The sequence below is a fragment of the Chrysochloris asiatica genome, unplaced genomic scaffold, assembly GCF_000296735.1.
Source record: "Chrysochloris asiatica unplaced genomic scaffold, ChrAsi1.0 scaffold00120, whole genome shotgun sequence".
NCBI lineage: Eukaryota > Metazoa > Chordata > Mammalia > Afrosoricida > Chrysochloridae > Chrysochloris > Chrysochloris asiatica.
In genome coordinates, this window is record NW_006408638.1 from 4,877,737 (window position 1) to 4,897,000 (window position 19,264).

A 19,264-nucleotide genomic window follows, 5' to 3' on the forward strand; every position below is an offset into this window, starting at 1 on the left:
TTATGGAGGCTTGCTTTGTGACCTAACATATGGTCAATTTTGAAGAATGTTCCACATGCACTGGAAAAGAATGTATATTGTGCTGTTGTTGGGTTGTATGCTATGTATACATCTATGAGGGCAAGTTGGTTGATTGTGCTGTTTAGTTCCTTTGTAGCTTTGTCGAGTTTATGATTATCCCTTTCGAAAGTGGCATATTAAAATCCCCCATTATAATTGTAGATTTATTTATTTTCTTTCTTCAGTTGTAGTAGGGTTTGCTTTATATATTTTGGCGCTCCTTCATTGGGAACATATGTATTTATTATGGTGATGTCGTCTTGCTCAATTGATCCTTTGATCATGAGATACTTGGTGTCCTTCTTTGTCTCTTATGCTGGTTTTTATATTAAAGTTTACTTTGTCAGAGATTAGTATGCCACTCATGCTTGTTTATTGTTGCAGTTAGCTTGGTAAATTTTTTTCCATCCTTTAACTTTTAATCTGTTTTTGTCTTTGTGTGCAAGCAGCATATTGAAGGGTCTTATTTTCTTATCCATTCAACCACTCTCTGTGTCTTCATTGGTGCATTTAATCCATTGACATTCAGTGTAATTATCGATAGAGATGGATTAACTGCTGTCATTATGTTAATTTTTTGTAGTGCTGTTTGTTCCTTGTTCTGCATTCCTTCTTGTGTTGGGTTTGTGTTTTTTGTGCTATTTCTTATTGGTTTCTTCTTGGTTTTAATGTTTCCTTGTTCTGGTTGTATCTTCATTTTCATGGTAAGTTGTGAAGTATTAATTTTCTTTGGTGTTACCCTATAGTGTGTTAAGTTTTTCCTGCGTTTAAGACAGTCTGTTGTATCCTGCCATCTACTCAACATCCTCACCACCTGGATCTCTGTTCCTATATTTTACCCTTCTCTGACATTGTTAATATTTTGATCTTTGGTTGGCCTCACAGGTCCTCTGAATTAATTGCTGTAATTTTGTCCCGTTCTGAATTCTGCTGTTGACTGAGTTCCAGGTGGTATTGCCAAGTCTGTTAATCTCTGGTTGTTGTCTGTTCTTGCTGTTTGCATTCCAAAGAACTCTCTTTAGGATATTTTGAAGGGCTGGATTGGCTTTGACAAAACCTCTTAGCTTCTGTTTATACTGGAATGTTTTGATTGCACCATTGTATGTGATTGACAGTGTTGCTTATATATGTCTCCCCATTGCCTTCTTGCCTGCATGGTTTCTGCTGAGAAGTCAGAGCTTAATCTGATTTGCTTGCCTTTGCAGGTAACACGTCTCTTTTCCCTGGCTGCTTTTAGGATTCTCTCTTTGGAAAGCTTATGATATGTCTTGGTGATTTTCTTTTGGGGTGTATCCTTCCTAGGGTTCATTCAGCTTCTTGAATGTTTATATTCTCATCCTTCAAGATGTTAGGAAAATTTTCTTCCAGAAATTCTTCAACTGTCTCTTCTGTAGATTTCTGTGATTCTTCCTGTTCTGGAATGCCAATAATTCTTGTTATTCCTCTTCATGTTATCCAGCATGAATCTTAGACTCTCTTCAGATTTTTTAATCCTTTTATCTTAGCAGTATTGAGATATTCGTCTTCCAGCTCTCTGATTCTGGCTTCCATTTCTTCCATTCTGCTCCTTTGCCCTTTCAGTGTATTGTGCATTTCTGATATTTTATTATTAATCATCTAGGCTTCTTTTTGCAGGTTTTAGATTGTTTCCAAAGCCGTATCTATCTTGTTTGATTGTGCCTGTAGCACTTTTCCTGACTTCTTCCTTATTTTCCTACACCTCTTTTTGGAGCATTTGAATTTGTTCCATATTATTCTTCTGAATTCTTTCTCAGGCACATCCAGAGCCTACTCTTCTACTGGTAAGTCTGTGTCTGCTTCCATCTTATTTGTCTCAGTTACTTTTTTCTGTTTTTGTATATGTGTTGAGATCTTTAACTGTGTTTTCTTGGACATTTTCAGCAGTTATATGAGTTTTTAATGCTTAAATGGATGTATGTTGCTTTGTTATTAAGCTTGCTGAACATCTCCTCGTGGATATGATCTGGAGATAGGCTTCCCTTTTCACATGTGATGCCTAGCAGCTGGTTTTGGCTCTTGTCCAGATGGTGGGGTACTACAGGTATGCTTGTAGCTTGGTTATATGGGCACAGTTGCTGTCTCTTCTCAGGTAAGGTAGGGGAGAAAGCTCCAACCCCTGGGAGAAGAGTGAGGCCAAAGGACCAAAGATAAAAACAATATAAAAGCAGAGACAGAAACCACCATTCTAAAACAAAAATAAAATTGTGATTGACACTCTCCACTGGCTTTTGCTGTGCAGGCAGGAATAAAGGATCCTGCCTAGGTAAAGTTTGGGGCTGGTTCCCAGGGTCAGAATGTCATAAGAAGCAGCCTGTGGGTTTCCTTGCTGTGCTGTTGGGAAACTGTGGGTGCAATGCTGGACCCTTTTTGGGGTGTGCTCCTACCCGCTAGAAGGCATCTGGGCCGTGCAGTGAGGGCACAATCAGGGTGAAGAGGAGAGATATTTAAAAAATCAATAGTGAAAGATGAAAAATCAGTTACACATCTCTCTCCAGATGTGCAGCTCTGGGGCTTCTAGTGCTGGGTTGCTGCCTCAGCTTGGCTGCGGCCCCGCCCTCCGGCCTGAGGACTTCTGGCTGCTGGTCACCGTGGCTGGATTGATTCAGAAGTCATCGTATTTTGCTAACACAGGCAGATTTCTTCTCAGTGGGCATGGGAAACTGGCACACAGAACCTTGAACAAGATCCAAAGCTCTGCAGTTTTTCTGTGGACCGCATTTTCTCTGCTTTTTTTAAGGTTTTGGCAGAGGAGTTTTCACTGTCTGTCTCTGCTTTCCCCACTTCAAAACCAGAAGTCTATTGAAAAGCATTCTTTTATAATATGGGTTAGGTTTTAGAAACTTCCTGGTGTGGCACTATAGGATAAGCACTAGACTGTGAACCACAAGGTCGATGGTTCAAACTCAGCTCGTTGGAAACCCTGTACAGGGTGGCTATGGGTTGGAATCGACTTGACGGCATTTAACATAGTTATATATATATGTATACATACGTATACATAGATACATAGAGAGACCTGGCGTGGCGCTGTAAGCAAATGCATCAGACTGCAAAGTCGTTTGAACTATAAGGTCAGTGGTTCAGGCTCACCAACTGCTCCTTGGAAACCCTATACAGGGTCGCTAAGGTTCGGAACCAGCTAAGTGGCACTTAACAACAACAACATAGAGAGCTCTGGTAGCATGATGGATTATGAACTGGGCTGCTAATCTCATTATCAGTAGTTCAAATCTACCATTCACTCCATGGAAGTGAGGCTTTATGCTCCAGTAAAAATTTACAGCCTCAGAAACTTTACACAGGGTCACTATGAGTCGGAATCGACTGCACAACACACAACCACCACCTATATACATATCAAGAATCACCCTTTTTCATAACAGCAATGCCTAAGATTGCTTCTTAACTATGGGAAAGATGATTGATGTGCTGTCTCTTTGTTGTTACTGTTTCTAAGTGCCATTGAGTCAGTTCAGACTCATAATGACCCTGTCTGAAGTTTCTGAGGAATGGCTTCTGCTGGGTTTGAACTGCTCATCTTGCAATTAACAGTTTAGTGGTTATCCTACAGCAACACACCAGGACTCCTGATGTCTCCTTCTGATATAGCAAAGATTGCCATAGGTTTATTACTCCTTTATATCATAAAAATGTTGTTGAAATTATCTGTTAATGCTTGAAAAATTACCTTTCATAGGGAAAAATATCAGTTATTATGTAGCCATATTAACTCTTAGGATCACTTAGGTAAATTAAGGTATCTGTGTTGATCCCCCTGGGTGGTACAAATTATTAACCAGTACTTAAGATGAAAGGTTGGGAGCTCATACACACTCAGAGATTCCTCGGCAGATAGGCTTGGCGTTCTGCTTCTGAAAGGTCACAGCATTGAGACTCAGATGGAGCAATTCTACTCTAAATACAAAGTTGGCATGAGTCAGAATCAGTTCCACACCCACTAGTAACAATAGCAACAAGGTGTCTGTGTACAGAGGGCTATAGAAAGAAGGAGAAGCAACAGAGGAAGGTTTCTGTTGCCTATAGTCTTTATTCTTTTACCAAGACACAGAAAGAAGCACCTGTGGTTATATCTTTGGATCTTTATCCAAGCTCTATGACATGTGTATTATACTTGTCTGGTAATGAATGTTTTCAAAGGGAATTGGTGTTTCAGTTTTTGTTTTTTGTTTTTTCTGGTTTATCTTAGCACTGCAGCAGCACCTGGCAGACATGAATGTGGATGGACCAGAAAATGGATATGGTCATTGGATTGCAAGTACCTCAGGTTCAAGGAGTAGTATCAGTTCTGTAGATGTAAGTGTATGTGTATAATGTGCCCCTGGATTTGGATAAATGCCCAGAAGAGGTGATGAACTGCCAAATCCCTACCATAACAGAAGTAGAATACAAATATTTCAAAAGCATGCAAATAAAATGATGAGGATAATGAAATGATGGGGTATACTTATACAGCTAACTAGTTCTGGACATCCAGCTGTTCAATTCAGATTTCTCCCAATCCATCTTCAGTGTAATGTCACACAGTAAGTTTTCTACTCCACCTTAGCTAGCAGTGTGGACAGTTCTGGGGCCTGTCACTAGGTGGGATCCTCAGGTGACCCTATGCATGCCTGGAACCTTCCTGTGGCCATGTCTCTACCCCTATCCATCATAAACTTACATGATTAGAACTGACGTCCACTTACATTTATATCTGATTTTGCATTACTGTGATGTATTGCAGGATTTTGCTGACATTATTTTTGTTCTACTTTGGAGAGATTTGGGTCATGAGTGTTCTGTGCTTTTTATATTTCTAGTCAGTTGAATTTTTGTTGTTGTTAAGTGTTGTGGAATGACTACCCATAGTCACCCTGTATAGGGTTTCCGAGGAGCAGCTGGTGAGCTTAAACAGCCGACCTTGCGATTCAAACCGGCCTTGCATTCCAGCACATTAACCAACAGTGCCACACCAGGACTCTGTGTACTCTATATAGTACAGTATAAATAAGAGCAGTATAAAAAAAAAAAAAATGGAATCACTTATAACCCTACTAAACAAATATAACTGTTGTTGTTGTTGTTGTTGTTATGTGCCATCGAGTCGGTTCCGACCCATAGTGACCCTGTTTCCGAGGGTGTAAATCTTTACGGGAGTAGAAAGCCTCATCTTTCTCCCGTGGTGTAGCTGGTAGTTTCGAACCGCTGACCTTAAGGTTTGCAGCCCGATTCGTAACCACTACGCTACCAGAGCACTGTAGTTTAGTGTTTTATTTTTAAAGTAGTTGATCATAGTGTACATAGAGTTTTATATATTTTCCTTTCTCATTGAATATAGCAATTTATAACATTTATCATTTTTTTGAAGTATACTTTATAGCTGTATAATTTTCCAGTGAAATAGTACCTATCTTTATTCATTTTTTTATTGTTTTTTTCTTGTATATTATGAAGAGGAATTAATGGCAAAAGATAGGAAAACTAATTGAATGATGAAGATAATTTCAGACTTCACACATTTTTATATATGTGCAGTAAATGAAGGGGCTTCAAAAAGTTCATGAAAAATAATCAAAGATTAAAAGAATAAAAAGATAATGGAATTTTTCCATTAATTTATTGAAGCTTCCTCATATATTTTAATTCAGATTTTCTACATTCCATTCTTAAAATGGTTTCACCTAGATAGCTTTTACTGTTGGTATGTTTGAGAATGATTGGAGAGCAGTTAATCCGTCATTAAAGTTCTTTTCTTTCAGGGTGAATCTTCTAATGGTGCAAATGATAGAGGAATGAAATCACTAGTAAATAAAATGACTGTTGCTTTGAAGACAAAATCTGTTAATGTCAGGGAAAAAGTTATCAGTTTTATTGAGAATACTTCAACTCCTGTGGACCGGTAAGTTGTTTGTACAATATGATCTTATAATGAGTAATTAATACCTAAAGAAAAGTGTCTTGTAGTAAATAATTGAAGTGATCTAGGAAAGAACCACAAAGAACGTTTTTTATTAAATGGTTCCATTATAATTCTCAAGATATACTTTATTGCTGTAAAATTTGGCATACAGAATCCTCTTTTTTTCCTACTACTAAGAATTATACACAAATAATGAAGTCTGCTCCTTTATGACATTCACTAAAAATATTTACATGCCAACAAATTACATCTTATAACATAGATGCTTTCCAATTGTCAAATGGATGGAGAATCATCTACTAAGGCAAATACTCTCATTGTAAGAACTTCTTCTGCACTGAGAATTTAAAGTCTAGAAAATTTGGTCATGTTAAATAAATAAAGCAGAAACCTACTTTCTCAAGATGAATAGTTCAGCTCTTCATAAAATTTTATTCATAGAATAAACTCCGTTTCCAGTGAATTACAAATGAAGGACACAGCTAACAACTAATAGAAAGTTTAAGAATATCTTTTCTATTATTTCTTAAATTCCAAAGCAGGAACATGTGTTTTTAAGCAAGCCTATCTTGGAAATGTGTTAATAGTATTTAATCTCACTTGGCAGTATCCTAGACAAGTTGAAATGCTTGACTTTAAGAACTGAATTAATGTTAGAAACTTGCTGTTTGTCACTTTACTAAATTAAGTATGCTACGTAGGCATACAAAAATACATGTTTTCACTTATCAAATTAGAAAAGTTTGAAAATAGGTAATTTTCACTAATCCAGAAAATTTTGCCTTTTCTAAAATGTTAAGTGCCATAGAGTTGGTTCTGACTCATAGCGACACTATATAGGATTTTCAAGGAGTGGATGGTGAGTTTGAACTGCCAACCTTGCTGTACAAACCAACCTTGTGGGCTAATCCTACTTTGTGGTCCAGTCCTTAACCTATAGCTCCACAACTGATAAATAATATTTTTGTTTTTATCAAGACTGAAAGATTTGTTTGCTCATTAAACTTCAGCCTGCTCTCAAAAGTCTAAACCCCTTTTCCTTTTAGTTAGTGCATTCTGAATTAGAGTACTACTAGTGCTCCTATTTTCTAGTATTTACATTAAAATTTTTATTTTGAAATTAAATCATACTTTTAAAAGATTCTGGTGATAGCTGAGCTTACAAAAACTATTAGCTAAGTAGTCACTTGAATCTAGCATTTCTTCATTTTTCTGTGTACTTGATTAAATCATTTTCTCTATAATGTTGCACCTTCTCGTTAGAAAAACTGATTATACTGTATTTTTGTCTTAAAGCTGTTTCACTGTTATAATCATTTTGTTCTGTCCTCTGCCTTGATTTGCTGTAGAATGTCTTTCAATCTTCCTTGGCCAGACAGAACATGTACAGAGCGGTAAGCCAATCATTAGAGCAGATCTATTGAACCATCCTGTTCCTTTAGCATGCCTCCTACTGCCTACAATCCTATGTTGACCTGACTTAAATTTCATGCACCCACTTCAAATGCTGAACTTTTCTCATTCTGCTTTTAGGAGTGTGTGATGCTGATATTTGATGTGTATCTTCTTTTCATTTTTTTGCTTGGTCATTTACGTAGTTTTTTTCATTGCATGATTTTCTATCATTTCCCATTCCACAGATAAAAATTACGGTTATTGAAGCTCAAGACCATCACAAAACATGCAGTTTCTATTCTGAGGCAGGAAGGTGAAACAAAGAAAATATGTAGCATCAGAGTTGATAGCGTGCGTTTTAACTTCGGGTATTATCTGTCCCTAACAGTAAAGAAAATTAATCGGCATAGTTCATAGTTCAAAATTTAAAATTTATACACCCTGTGCAATTTTATATTTTAAGAAATAATTCCAAATGTTTAAGTTGATGAGTTAGCACATATAATACTGGTTCCCAAGAATCACAGTTAAAATATGGTTCTACTTTTGCTTTTCCTTGAAAGAAAATTAGGCCATGTGGTATCGATTCTAAATAATTCCTCTCTTTTCTACCCCTAGTATGACGTTAAGGTTTAGAGTGTTTGTCATTAAAAGAAAAGATTCCATAAGTCTCAAGTTTTAAAACCTACTGGATCTACAAGTAAGATTAGCAAAAGAACTTTACTAACTTAATTATATATGACTTTACATGCTGACGCTCATAGACGTTTTCAGAAATTTAAACTAGAATATCAATTATATTGTGAACATTTACAAAGGAATTCTAATTATATAAATACTTTGAATGTAAGTTAAACTTTGAAATAATATAATTGATTTCCAGGTTATTTGATTAATTTTAGTGTCTAGATGTAGCATTTTTTAAAACAATAGTTTTAATAACTAGCCTGTTAAGAGTTCTTATCTACTTTGATTGTTCCTGCAAAATGCATTTTCAAGACTTCTATTATAAGTTACTTGGTATAGCACTGTGTTATATAATGCACTGGACTGCAGAGTTGCTTTGAATTGCAAGGTCGGCAATTCAAACTCAACAGCTGCTTCTCAGAAACCCTATGCAGGGTTGCTATGCGTTGAAACTGACTCCACAGCACTTAAGAACAATAACAGCATTATAATTTACCTAGGTAGGACTCTTTTGGGGAGTGTGGTGTCTCCTTACCATAAGCACTGGATTTCAAACCAGAAAGTCAGAGGTTTGAGCCCCACAGCCACTCTGCAGAAGAACAATCGGGCTTTCTGTTACCACAACAATTTAAAGCCTTAGAAACCCTAAAGAAGGCCTCTATCAGTCAGAACTGACTCAACAGCACTTAGCAACACCACTATATAATAAGAGAAAAGTAGAAAGATGACTCACAGCAGGTTATAATTTTTAAAAGAAGCTATTTCTTTTAAGAGTCCTGTGGTTTCCAAGGAGCAGCTGATGGGTTTGAACCTCTCACCTTGCATTTAACAGTTAAGTGCTTATCCTATAGTGCCATACCAGAATCATTAAGTTAAACTAATTTTATTTAATTCCCAAGCCTTCTCCCAAATTCTTCATTTTTTAAAATAGTCAGGTATGTTTAGTTTGAAAATAGAAGTTAGTGAACAGTCAAAATGAGTTGGTTTCTTTCTGAGCTTAGTAAATTAAATTAAAACCTGGTTGAACTATTTTATATATGTTTCTGTTATGCTTTGGCTAAAAAGATATAAGTGATGCTACCTTTTTTTAAAAGTCCAGTCACTGAATTTTATAAATTTTTAGCTAATTTGGTAATCTGCAGCATCCTTTATGAAAACTTTGCATTGAATAGTAAATCCAGATCAATGATGAAAATTATTGTAAAAAGGATTAGCTCTATTCCTTCTTTCTGGTTCAAACATTTAATGTAAACATTCTCATTCTATATTGTAGCAGTTTGGTTTTAATATCAGGAGAGAATTAATAATTTGGTCTTTCAAAATTTTATTGTCTAAGATAACGCTAAAGAATTTTTTAGATAAAATTATTACCTTGGTCTTTGCTTTTTTAAAGAAAGTTGGATCTGAGTTTCAAGGGTATTTAACTTATTTCTTGCTTCTGATTTTCAAGGGTATTTAAGTTACTTCTTTTATTTCTTGCTTTCTTGTCATAATTTAATAAATTAACATAATTTTCATCAAGGTGTTTTAACATAAAAATCAAGTGTTTTTAGTTTGCCCTTTAGGCTAGGTATTGATTAGTCTAACTTATAATTCCCAACTCCTTATAGTTTCCTGTTGACAAGTAGTGTTTTAGAAGAAATAATAATTAGGTCTAGTTTAATGAAATTATATTAATATAAGATTTTTATTCAAAGTATATATAAAACAATTACTTAAAATATAGTTTTGATCTCTCTTGTAAAAGTTGAATTCCTAAGACTATGTAAAGACATATAACTTAATTTTGCCCCCACATTCTATTTCTTTTGCAAATAGAAGATTCTGAGTATTTTTATATGTGACATGTCTTCCTTCATAGTAGTAGTTGATGTTGTGTGCCATTGAGTTCGTTCTTATAGCAACCCTGTATAATGGGTGGGGAAGGTCCAGGCTCATGGACCATATATGGCCCACAAAATCATTTGGCCTGGCTTTGCCAAGACAACCGCAATTCCAGCCGTCACATTAGGGGTGAGTTAATTAAATGTTTGACCAAATATAGCAGGTTAATTTTTAACTTGATAATTTTGTATGGTCCATGCATGATGTTATTAATATCCAAATGGCCCTGGCAGAAAAAATTTTCCCCATCCCTGCTGTATAGGGTTTCCAAGGAAAGATTGGTAGGTCTGAACCACTGACTTATCATAGTTGTTGTTGTTGTTGTTAAGTGCCGTCAAGTCACTTCTGACCCATAGCGACCCTGTATAGGGTTTCCGAGGAGTGGCTGGTGAGCTTGAACTGCTGACCTTGCAGTTCAAACAGCTTTGCAGTCTGGCTCATTAACCCACAGCGCTACACCAGGACTCTGATTTATCATAGTAGATCATCTTAATTGGACCTTATCCTAAAAATAATGCAGTGCTTCTTCCCTAGAAACATGTCGTATTTCTTGAATTATTTATTTTTACTTTTTTATTTGGGATTAAAGGTATAAATTGTTATATTAAACAAAGATCAGACTTACTGTAGAACTAATCAAGTTTTATTTACATGTTGTTTATGGATTTGCCACTTGGTGGTTTAATTTTTATGGTTTCATAAAGGCAGATTCATTTTCATGGTTTCTTTCTTTTTTGTGTAAAAGAGATAGTTTCAATTAAAATAAAAGTTAGCAGTGATAGAAAAATGAGAGGAAAAACCGTAAGATATTTGCCATATTAGGAGTCCTAGAATCTGAATATTTGGTTCCCTACTCTGTTTTGTCTAACAAAAATTTATGTAGCACTTGCTATAAACCAAACATTGCTCTAAGAACTTTACAAATATTAACTAATTTAATTCTCACAATTGCCTGAAAGCTCTTGAAACAGAGACACAGAGAAGGTAAATAACTGTTATAAGGCCACACAGATCTAAGCATTCATTGACTTAAACATGAATATTTTAATTGTTTGAAATTTAATTTTTATAGGTCTGAGACCATTTATTAAGTCCTTTTGCCACTCACTTTTGCTCACCTGATTTCCTTATTTTCTTTCAGTTTCCTTAACATAGTTATTTTTAAACTATGGGTGGAACATGGGGTGAAGAACATTTACATTTGTTTAAATAATTAAACGATGCTTACTAGAAACCTTTGATAACTTAAATGATGATTTTTCCTCTTAAAATTCTTGGAATATAGGCATGTAAGCAGTAGTGACAGAGTAGGCAAGCCTTACCGTGGTGTGAAGCCTGTTTTCAGCATTGCGGATGAAGAAGAGTACGACACAGGTATAGTAACTCGTCTGCAGACTGCTTTCCTTATTCACCATGAATGATTATAGAGATCTTATTAAAAATTACTTTTTAGAAGATACAGTGAAATTATGGAGAGGAGAATTGGTTAAGACTATGGCCTGCTATTGTGAGTCTGGGTTTTGTTGTTATTAAGTGCCATTGAGTCAGTTTCGTGATGTTTATTGAAGATTTGAAGGTCTCTGGATGACGCAAACAGTTTTTACTTGACTACTAACTAAAAGGTGGGCATTTGAATTAACCCAGTGGTGTGGCATGGAGTCCTGGTGTGGTGCTATAGTTTCAGCTGCATGGTCAGTGGTTCAAACTCAACCAGCCACTCCTCAGAAACCCTACAGGGTTGCTGCTAATTGGAACCAACTCAACATCACTTAACAACAGCAGTGGTGTGGCAGGAGAAAGGCCTGATGGTCTTTTCCCATAAGGTTATATACCCAAGGAAACCCTCTGAAGCTCAGTTCTACTTTGTGACACATGGGGTCACAATGAGTTGGAATTAGCACAACATAATGGTTTTGATTTTTCTTACTAAAAACCCAAGCAAAAATATTGAGTAGGCAGTAATAGCAGTCTTCACCTGAGGAGAGAGATTTGAGCTGGAGATCATTTAGAAACTGTCAGTGCACAAACGATCAGTATTTAAAACCACAGGATTGGATTTATGTCTCCTCTGTTGTCCATCTGGTCTTGGTGTGACATTGCAGGTTAATATACTGGACTGCAAAGTCATTTGAACTGCAAGGTCAGTGATTCAAGTTCACCAACCACTCCTCGGAAACTGTATACTGGGTTGCTGTGGTTCAGAACCAACTCAATAACACTTAATAACAGCAACAACAATCACCTATCTGGACTCCTGATAATAGGGTGCTGTAGGATCAGCACTGGACTGCAAACCACAAGATTGGCAGTTTAAACTCACCAGCTGCTCCTTGGAAACTCTGTACAGTGTCACTATGAGTTGAAACCAACTCGATGGCACTTAACTACAACAGTCACCCATGTGGAGTTCTGGTGTGGCACTGTAGGATAAGCACTGGACTGTTCATCACAGGTTCAGTAGTTCAAGTCCACCAGCTACTTCTTGGAAACTCTCAATACAGGGTCACTATGAGTCATAACTGACTCAGAGCACTTAACAGTATCACCTATGTAGAGGAATAAAGAGTTGTATTACTGAAATGCAGGGACTTCCAAAATTGAGACATCTGAAGAAAGCCTTTTGAAACTGGAGGCAATATCCTAAAGGGCCACAAGATGGAGATACTGTGCCAGGACAGTTTATCCTCTGTGGGTCTCTAGATTTATGATAATCCTACTTCCAAGTTACCACGAGTATTTATTAATAATGATTAACATACATATTGAGTTAGAAAAAAATCAACACATTATATAAATGTACAAAATAACTTTTCCCCAAACCATACCTTGCTTTTTTCCACTTTGTAAAAAAAAAAAAAAAAAAAAAGTTGCGTATTTTCCATTTCAGCCCATTCTCTTTATATCTTATGACTATGTTGTTTTAAGTACCGTCGAGTTGGTTCCGACCCATAGAGAACCTGTATAGGGTTTCGGAGAAGCGATTGGTGAATTTGAACTGCCGACTTTGCAGTTCAAACCAACTTTGTAGTCCAGTGTATTAGCCTGCAGCACCACACCAGGATTCCATATTTCTAAATCCTAAGTTACGACTATCACAGCAACTTAAAAGCCACCACAGTACGACAAACTGACAGACAAGTGGTGGTACCGACTTGATGGCACCTAACAACAACAAACAACAAATTATGACTGTACCATAAGTTATTTAACTACTCTCCTTCCAACTGATGCTGATATCAGGCTTTCCTGTTTCAAATGGCAATATATATATATATATATATACATATATATATATATGTTTTATATAAACTTTTGCCCAGGTATATCCATAGGGTCAGTTCTTAGCAGTGAGATTGATAGAGGGTATCACATTTGGTGTCTTAATAATAGTTATTATGAAATCACCTTTCAAAAAGCTTGTATTGATGTGCTATTTCTAGTATTTTTCTTTTTATCTTTTTTCTCTCTTTGTTATCATTTTCCTGTTCTCTCTCATCTTCTGTTTCTTCTTGATACAGCTCCTTTTATTCTCATGTCTGTTTCCCGTATCTTTTTAATTATACATCTTAGCCTGTAGCAGAGGGAAGAGGAGAATGAATGAATAAACTCTGATGTATTTGCACCTTGGAAAATTACACAATAGTGAAAATGAGAAAACTATATGTGTGTGTATAAAATACACATAATGTTGAAGATTTGCAGAAGAATGCAATTGAGTTAGTCTGCTATTTATATAAATTTTAAATTGCAAAACAAAGTGTATTATTAGGTATATTCATAAACGGTTAGAATATTTGGAGCTGGTAGCACCATATTCAGATTGTCACTGCTCCTTGATGGGACAAGGAGAGGAACGTGATTAGGGAGAAAGATAAAGAGGGCTTATTTTTATTTCTTAAGCTTCAGGGTAGATACATGAGATTTCCTTTTTGTCCCTTTGTATTTTTAATCATCTATTAAAAACCAAAAAGGAGAATATTTATAACTGTTAATTCTAGGAACTGTAATTGTCTTTCCTTAAATCAGAAAAAATATTAGAACATTTTCTATTTCTTGTAGGCAAAAAATAAAACACCTAAACTGAGTTTTATTTTCTAAATTGAGTTTTACTTGTATATCTCAGGATTGATTTTGTTCTTTTCCCTTTAAATAAGATACCAGCAATAGAAAAATAACTCTACCATATTTGCCCTCAACATTTGTTGTGAAGTTCTGTAGAGTCGGTTCCCACTATAGTGCCCTGTATAGGGTCTTCAAGGAGCAGCTAGTAAGCTTGAACTGCCGACCTTGCAGTTCAAATGGCTTTACAGTCTGACGCATTAACCCACAGCACCATACCAGGACTCCAGCATAAGTGCTTATTATTAGATAATTCATCCATTTCTTTGTAGGCTAGCCACAGATCATATTTATGCTATTTATGTCTAAAAGGGAGCGTGGTAGCTCTCTGTAGGATAAGTATTGGACTGCTAACCACATGGTCAACAGTCTGAGCCCACCAGCCACTCCATGGCAGAAAGATGAGGCTTTTGTTTTGCAAAGATTTATAGCCTTGTAAACCCTATACAAAGGAGCTCTGGTAGCGTGGTGGTTACGAATCAAGCTGCTAACCTCAAGGGTAGCAGTTCGAAACTACCAGCGCTTCCGCGGGAGAAAGATGAGGCTTTCTGCTCCTGTAAAGATTTACAGCCTTGGAAACCCTATACAGGGTCGCTATGGGTCGGAACCAACTTGACGACACTTAACAACAACAACACATCAAAAAAGTTGAAATTCCCTCAATAGTTTAATCTTTAAAAATTTTATTCTCAATATTTTCACCTGAGTTTCTTCCTATACATATGATGTTTCATAATTGTATTTCTGTATTAGTATTGGTTTCTTTTGAACTATTATGTTCAAAATACTACTAGTATTTTTTTTCAAAATGTTAAGAAATGTATCGTCTTTAAAGTTATATGCAAAACTGTTCACTTTTAACACTCTAAATTCTTTATAGATGAAATTGATAGTTCTTCAATGTCAGATGATGATCGAAAAGAGGTTGTAAACATTCAGACTTGGATAAGCAAGCCAGACATCAAGCATCATTTTCCTTGTAAAGAAGTGAAAGAAAATGGACACATGTTTCCTAGGTACTTTTAAAAATGTTTTCATCAGAAGTGAAGTTAAATTTGGTATAGTTAATAATATAAAACTGATCGAAATTCAGAAGAGCTTTTATTTATCTAAGTTATATCCTTCTGGCAACTTTTATCATATGTCTGTGCTCAAAAAAATTTATTTTTTCCCTTTTTATTGTCAATTGAGTGAATTTTTATAGCTCGTCAGTTTTACATTCTGCAAATTATGCACTTCATTACAATGATTGCAGTCTCCTCCAGGTGTCATCAGTTGTCAACTTTACTCTTGTTTATTGCCTGCCCCATCACCCATGTTGACATATACCTTACCCTCTAGCCCGTGAATAGTTCGCCCCCCCCCCCCCGTAACCTTCATAGAATATTTCTTTTACCAAGAAAACCTTTTCTTAACTTCAAAAATATTTTAATGTATTTTTTATTTTGAAAATGTTTTATACCTACAAAAAAGTTTAAGAAACATACATTGAACACCTTTATGAGCCTCTCGCATTTTCACCAGCTATTAGCATCTTTTCATTCTTAACACATTTGTCTATGTATGTGTGTATATGCATACACACGTGTATACCTACCCTCCCCCTTTTAGTCAAACAATTTAAAATAAAAGTTACAGTTATGAAACTTCACCCCTAAATTTAAGAATAAATCTCCCAAGAATAAGAACATCTTTCCATATAACCTCAGTATCTATTACCACACATTCAAAAATATTTTTTTGTTATCATTGAATATACAGAGCATACTCAAATACTCAAGAGTGCCCTCAAAGTTATCTTTTATAATTTTCATTTACTCTTCCTGATTCAGGAGCCAGTCAATAGTCAAACATTTTATTTGTTTGCTGTATCTCTTTAGTCTCATCCAATCTACAACAGCACCCTTTTCCTTTTTTCTTCATAATGGATGAATCTTTTGAGTTCAGGACAGTTGTTCCATACCACACCCCACATTCTGAAAGCTATCACTATATTAAAAGTAAGATGAGACACGGGATATTAATAATATGATGCCTTCAAGATCCAGTTGTAAATTATTGTAAAATATACACATGTAAGGAGGCACAACTGTTTGCATAGTGATCTTTCATATTAGCTACATACTATGGTGTGTTGCATCCTAGTATATGCATAACTGTAGCATCCTAGTGTTTATGGGATTTTACACGACTTTCATTGTTTTCATAGTTTCTGGTTTCTAGTAGCATTTTTATAAAAACCTGTCACATGTGTACTTTCTGATTCTAAAGTAGTATTAAATAAATACTGCATATTGATTTTAGGTAAGAAACTTAGCCTTTTTTAATAATAACAATGTGGGAGACATAAAGGCATGAAAAAGCCATTTATTATTTTAATGTTTGTAAATATAGTCAAGACTTAAAAGTCTAAAAGGTATCTTCAACTAAAATCTATTATTTTAATGACTTCTATAATATATTGAACTTTTATCACAGTGTTCCACCTTTGCTTTCAAAGAATTGCAGCATTATCTTTGTTATTAAAACATTAATTCAGCAAATAATTAAAACAATTTTAATTGTTAACCATGTTGCATGTTTTTTTTTAATTGAAAAGTAATTTTGTAGAGTTGAACATTTTTTATAATCAAGGCTGTTGAGAACAATAACTCTTCTTAATTACATTTCCTTAAAATTCTTTTTTTTCTTTTTTTTTAATGCCTCCCTGCAGTCATCTCTTAGTTACTGCAACACATATGTACTGTTTAAGAGAGATTCTTTCCAGGAAAGGATTGGCTTACATACAGTCTCGACAAGCCCTAAATTCTGTAGTTAAAATAACATCTAAAAAAAAACATCCTGAGCTAATTACCTTCAAGTATGGAAACAGCAGTGCTTCAGGAATAGAAATCTTGGCAATTGAAAGGTAAGATTTTATTAGTATTATAATTCCTGAATTACAAGAGTGCATTATTAATTAAACATAGTTTATTTCTCTATTTGGGGGAATGGATGATAGAATAGGATAATTGAACCATTTTTATTAATATTCTTTGCTGTCTTTTTCTCCCAAATCCTTACTTATACGAGGGGCCTTCAAAAAATTTGTGAGAAAATGGAATTAAAGGATAATGAAATTTGCCCACGAACTTTTGAAGTCCCTTCATATGTCATCTATCGATTAGTACATGTTCTTAGTGTGTACTATAGCTAATTCCATAAAACTTTTTGACAGAAGGGTTCTTAAGAATAATCTATCCCAGTGCTATAGATTTCTGGTATGGTGATGTAGGCAAAGCACCAAACCCCAAGGTCAGCAGTTCAGACCCACTAGCTTCTCCTTTGAAACCCTAATCAGGGTTGCTGTGAGTTGGAACTGACTTGACAGCACGCAACAACAACAACAATCACATGAAAAATCACATACCTTTAGAATCTAGGTTGCCTTTCATTCAAAATATATTTTTGAGTATATTTTGAGACAAGTTGTGGGGAATGACTTTGTGGGTCAGAAAAAGATCCTCATTGGAGGTGACATCTAAGCTGAGTCCTAAAGGGAAAGCCGAAGTTAGTCTAAGTAGTATTGCTGAAGATTAGGTGGCTTAGGTTGGAGGAAAGGCAAGATAAAAAGATAAATGCCCTTGCACTTCAACCTACAGGTAGTAAGAGACTTAACCAAAAGTGATGTGATCAGAGTACATTTCAGAAAAATCCCCCCAGTTGCATTGAAAGATGAATTGGAGATAAACAAGACAAGAGATAGGCCCTGTAGCAGAAGGGAAAGAGCCCTCCTTAGTAGCACAGTGGTTAGTTGGTTGGCTCCTAACAGAAAGGTTGGCAGTTTGAACCCATTCAGTGATTCTGATTTTGTGGGTAGAACAACCTGGTGATTTCTTATAAAGATTACAGCCTATAGGGCCGTATTTTGTCTGTACAATCACTATGAGTTTGGAATCAACTTGACCTCACCTAACAATAGCAGCAGCAGTAAGTCCCTGGGTGGTGCAAACAGTTAACATTCTGGGCAGCTAACCAAAAGACTGGAGGTTCAAGCACTTCAGAAGAAACCTATCTGACCATCTACTGCAAATAGTCATTGAAAACCCTATGGAACACAGTTCTACTGTGACACACATGGAATTGCCTTGGAATTGACTTGAGGGCAGGTGTTCATCATTATCAGAGACATATAATTGTCTTAAAAGAGGTAAACAGCTGCTTATTCAAGTACTCTTTCTGTCATATTTCATCATCGTAGGGAGCTTTATTTAATAACTATGCTGGGAAGATAGGAGTATGTGTGTGATGTTATAGGGCAAACAATGGGCTCCTGACCATACGCCGGTCCTTGGAAACCCTATACAGGGTCGCTATGAGTTGTAACTGACTCCACGGCACTTAACAACAACAACAATATGCTGAGAAGATAGACATGTTAGTTATAAATAGAAAATGTGAACAATATAAAATAATTGTATATTGTAAATTCAGTATCTGAGATAAAAGCTCACTAGGAACCTTACTAAACCCAAAATGCTTTGATGAGGCTGGAAGAGTGTATCCTAATTCAGGTCATTTGTCTCCTGAATATCAAGAATAATACCAATAACAAGCCTTTTGAACTAAAATGAGAGATTGATCCTTAGTGACCTGAGCAAGAATTTTTTTTCTGCTCCCAGGTTTACTCTCTTTTTTTTAAAATTACTTTATAAAATTTAATTCACAGCTTTATAGGAATTTGTATTACTTTAAAACACTACACTAATATACTATGTATGTATTTTTTCCTTATAGGTATTTGATTCCAAATGCAGGAGATGCTACCAAAGCCATAAAACAACAGATCATGAAAGTTTTGGATGCTTTGGAAAGTTAATATACAAGAAAACATTTAAAAAGAAATTAAGGCAACTAAAAGAAACATGGATCTATTTTCCTGACCAAATACTAACTGGAGACCTTTTATGTGCTTGTGGGATGCCTGAATAACAGGTCTAAGAAACTGTAAATTATTATAATCTATCTCTGAACAGTTAAAAAAAATTTTTTTGCAATTTTCTTTTGCATTTTCAGTTTTGTAAAATGACTTATTATAAAGGTCAGTTACTAAGTGAGTGTGACGTAACTTACCTTGTGCCCTCATGGATCAAAGGTACAAAATACAGTTCTGTTTTGAAGAGCTGTTTTAAGGGAACA

At 35.5% G+C, this 19,264-nt stretch overlaps 1 protein-coding gene across 1 annotated transcript in view; it reads left to right on the forward strand.

The window, feature by feature from the left end:
- TBC1D23 (TBC1 domain family, member 23) overlaps positions 1–18,944 on the forward strand; it is a 76,336-nt gene extending 57,392 nt beyond the window's left edge. Inside the window, exons 14-20 of the mRNA XM_006868646.1 lie at positions 4,289–4,395; positions 5,841–5,980; positions 7,351–7,395; positions 11,253–11,341; positions 14,967–15,102; positions 16,800–16,994; positions 18,863–18,944. Of these exons, the coding sequence (XP_006868708.1) occupies positions 4,289–4,395; positions 5,841–5,980; positions 7,351–7,395; positions 11,253–11,341; positions 14,967–15,102; positions 16,800–16,994; positions 18,863–18,944 (794 nt within the window). The remainder of the gene's footprint in view (positions 1–4,288; positions 4,396–5,840; positions 5,981–7,350; positions 7,396–11,252; positions 11,342–14,966; positions 15,103–16,799; positions 16,995–18,862) is intronic.
- The last annotated feature ends 320 nt before the right edge of the window (positions 18,945–19,264 follow it).